Here is a 3,932-nt window from a genome sequence, read left to right as displayed (position 1 = left end):
AAACAAGAGAGAAACATAGAGGAAAAAAAACCGGAGAGAAAAAAACGAGAAAAGAGGAAAAACCGAAAGAACGAGGACGAGACCCCCAAGAGAAACGTATCTCACCAGGGGGTTTAAACGACCCGTCCTTTGTACAGCACGGGTGATGTTCCCACTGGGACTATCACTACCTCTTTCTTTTTGGAACCTTTTTCCTCTTTTTGCTTCACTTTCTCTGTGTCTATTTTTACTTTCTCTTCTCGTCCTTTCTTGTTTCTTTCTTTATCTTTTGTCGCTCATTATTACCCTTTGAGGGAATCGGGGGAGGAAGAAAGGCTAGTCTGCGAGTGGGAGGAGGATCAGGCTATTTTAAGCTCTGTAACAAACAACCTTACGGGTCAGCATCGCTTGCCTGGCGAAATCTCTCCAAAGGGCAGTAAACGAACGTGGACGCAAGGGGAGGGGGAAGGGGGGTGCCTGCTCGCGTACACCTCGCTGATAAACATGTTCTGACAGTAGCTGCGTACTTTCTGGCTTTTGGAGATAAGCAGAAACGTCATTTTTTCTACTATATTATGCCTCATTACATATATTATCTCCCTACTTTTCCTGTAGGTTTAACCGTATAAGAATGTTTTATGTTCTCGTTTTGGATCATCCATAGCGTCCATCTCTCTCCCCACAATAACCCATCGTCATGCTAAATGCTGACATTATAACTAGCAATTAACCTTACGGTGGCCACTGACAATAAATGCTTATGTCACCCATAATAAAATTCTAAAACTAGCTACATGGAGTATACTAATCTTTTATGATCTTAATCCTAACTTGTCTTTAATAATGTTGATGATTCCACAGCTAACTTAACAGATTCCTTGTTGTTACTGTTTCAACCTTTATATTTGCCCTCTGATACCCTTAAGCTAGAGTACCATCATCTAGATCAATGAATCTTGCAATTATGTTTCTTTACTTATTTACATAATTTATTTACAGCGCATTGGTCCTCAACGTACTGTCTCTGCCAGCGGGTTACCTTCCCTTTAACTAAGAGCTTCTCTCCCACCAGAACACCTCCCTGGAGAGTAACACGAGCGCCAACATCCCGCCGGTCATGAGAAGATTCCGAGGGCGCAACCAGCAAGGCGCCATGACCAAAGCCCAGTCTTTCACCGCCATCGGGCGCCAGAGCTCTCTGGAGACCGACGTGTGAGCAGCAGCAGCGCCCTCGGCAGGCCCAGGACCAGCCTTGCATGGGGACGGCCCAGGACCAATCCAAGGAAGGAGGGCTTGGTGAGACGAGAGGCCGAGAGCTAGCAGTCAACGCTCTTTCCCCGTGCATGAGAATACTTAGGGAGAAGAAAACAAGGTCTTAGAAGAAACTTGAGATCTCAGGATGTGTAAACATAGACACAAGACGGGGCTCCAGCCGTGACCGAACCATGTTACAAATTGAATGGTGTTCACACGGACTTGGTTATGAAGTTCCAACGGAACTGTTTACTGGTGTTATTACATAGGTTACTGTGTTGAGGGTGGTCATCACAAACCACTTTGACACCGAAACGTTTCTTTTCATTTAGAAAGTTAGTTAGCCAGCTCCCCGTGTCTACCAGACCTGTGGCTGGTTTCCACAAATCAATTTACTCACATCACGGTCTTCCATGGTGCTGACACTGTAAATGACAACGCTCGCTAGATGTACAGAATCCTGCCCTTGCCTGTTTATTTCTACTCGCTAGAACCTGGGTACGCTGCTTGCTCGGACGGGAACTCCAGGATTAGATCTAGTTATGGTGAAGTTGGTTAATATGATAGAGGTGTTTTCAGGCAAGAACTACATTATAAAAAATAAAATCGGGAGTTCCTGCTCAAAATGCGACGGATCCTTGCCTATGTTGGGCGTCCTGCATTAGCCTTTCCGAGCACGGCAGTCAACCTCAATTCCTGGCGGGTAAGAAGCCTGTATATTAGGGAGGCCCGAGTCTTCCGGCCTCGGGATTATTCATGTATAATTACTATAGTTAATCAAGAACACTGAGTTCATCGTATTTCAAGAAGAGACTACATTCTACAACCGATTATGAATGTTTGTTATCCTCACGGTGGATGCAGGCAACGTCTTGGACAGGAGCCAATGACCGCCGTAAAAATGTGGTTAAAACACACATAAATCAGACAAGGTTTTTCAGTTCCGATTAATATAGATTATTAGAAGACCAGATAACATTTCGTATAAGGTGCTATAATCCTACAAGGGGCGATATTTCTCTAGTCAGAGGGTTCCTGTCCTTCCCCAAAAACCTGTTACTCGGTGGTGTTATCATTTGTTTATAATGGATGTACTTTGCCCTTTCGTTGTCTGTTTCACATATCATGTCATGTTTTGTTCCGTCTTGCTGTAGTGCCACAACGAGTTTATTATTGCCAAGAAATTCTTTCTTCTTACAAATTATTTATAACGTGGAGGTAAAGGCGCCTGTCATAGTTACAGTCTCTGTTGTATTCACTATTTTGACATCAATGAGCTGTTTATCAAGAAAGCATGTATCATATGATTATATTTTTTAATCTCCCTGTTGAAAATGCTGTTCACCAGTCCGTTCTTTAATAGACAGGTTTTTAAGTTTGGGCTTTGTAACTTTAGCCCAACACGTTTTATGTTATTCTTATATTTCCAACTTGCAAGTTTCTCGTCCCTTTCCATTCGTTTAAGGTAATGGTACATGTGATCAAGAAACTTGGCAGAGAGGTTCCTAGTCATTTTCTAACTAGTCAGTGAATCATCGTTTGCATCACGCGCGTAACTCATTTGCCAATAACAAACTCAAGGCAAGCAATCCTGCTCCGTGTACAGATAATTTACTCAACCCTGGTATGGAGATGGTGGTTTCTGGCCGGCCATCGCGTCGGAAGGGAATTTTCTTAGGAAAGTCTAGAAAATCCACATCATGGATGCCTCTTGCATGCAGGCTGGCGCCACCATCTTTATATTGGCATATGCATCACCTGTTATCTTGACAGTACTCACCGTGTATATATTGTAAACAAGGTCTTCTCTTATCCTGATGAAAATGTTGCATGGATATATGAAATTAGAAGGATTTTACAATCAATTAAATGTTTTATTTACAAAAATGTATTTTCCTTCCATCCAAATAACAAATAAAAAATCGGTATGATTTAGGTTTTAAAAGTCTCACGTGACAACCTGAGTGGGGATCCTCCCGAGGACGCCGCTCGTCTCGAGGACCACCTCCGTCGCCTCCGTGAGCTCGTCCAGCTCCCGCACGACTAGCCGAAGGCTCGCCATCAGGTCGTCCATGCTGACGTCCTCGCCCTGACTCACCTTCAGGTGGGCCACGGCCTGCTCCTTGGAGGGCAGCATGGCCAGGCCCACCAGGTAGAACTTCTCCACGAACCAGTTGTGGTGGCTGGCCAGGATGGTCCTGTAGGCCGACTCAAACGGGTGCAGGAGAGGCTCGTCCCTTGGCAGGGGAATAATCGCATGCAAGGCGAGGGACAGATACTGAAGATGGCGCTGCAGACACGTGAATAGAATCGTGCCGGAGACCGGATCAATATCCCCGACAGTGCCGGCTGCGTCCTCAAAGCGGATCATGCCAGAAAGGGTTTGGTATTCCTGCCGATTTACGCCTTGGTGGCGAATCTCCAGATTTCTTATGCGATCTTCCAGCATCTGCGTCTGAACGGTGGCGAAGCTCCCGAAGTTACTCAGGAAGGCGTTCAGGAGGCGGTACATGCGGATGTACTCGGCGAGCACGATGTCTCCGCGACTGCGACAACGAAGGATATTGATGTAGAGAAGCTGCAGCATCGTGGGCTTCATCTGGGAAGGGTGGATGGCCGCGCCGTCGCTGGCATCCGCCGGCCGGTGCGGGTCATGCTCCTCCAGCGTGCCCTTGATCGATTCGTCCGGTTTAATGGCA

The 3,932-nt window shown here is 45.9% G+C and overlaps 1 protein-coding gene across 1 annotated transcript in view; it reads right to left on the bottom strand.

Annotated features, from left to right (window-relative positions):
* Positions 1-3,086: 3,086 nt before the first annotated feature.
* Positions 3,087-3,932, bottom strand: part of LOC119593406 — a gene marked incomplete at its 5' end in the record, with an annotated part of 1,013 nt that continues 167 nt past the window's right edge. Inside the window, 1 exon segment of the mRNA XM_037942335.1 lies at positions 3,087-3,932. Coding sequence (XP_037798263.1) covers positions 3,182-3,932 — 751 coding nt within the window.

Source organism: Penaeus monodon, chromosome 32, assembly GCF_015228065.2.
Source record: "Penaeus monodon isolate SGIC_2016 chromosome 32, NSTDA_Pmon_1, whole genome shotgun sequence".
NCBI lineage: Eukaryota > Metazoa > Arthropoda > Malacostraca > Decapoda > Penaeidae > Penaeus > Penaeus monodon.
This window is presented reverse-complemented; position numbering and strand designations above follow the sequence as displayed.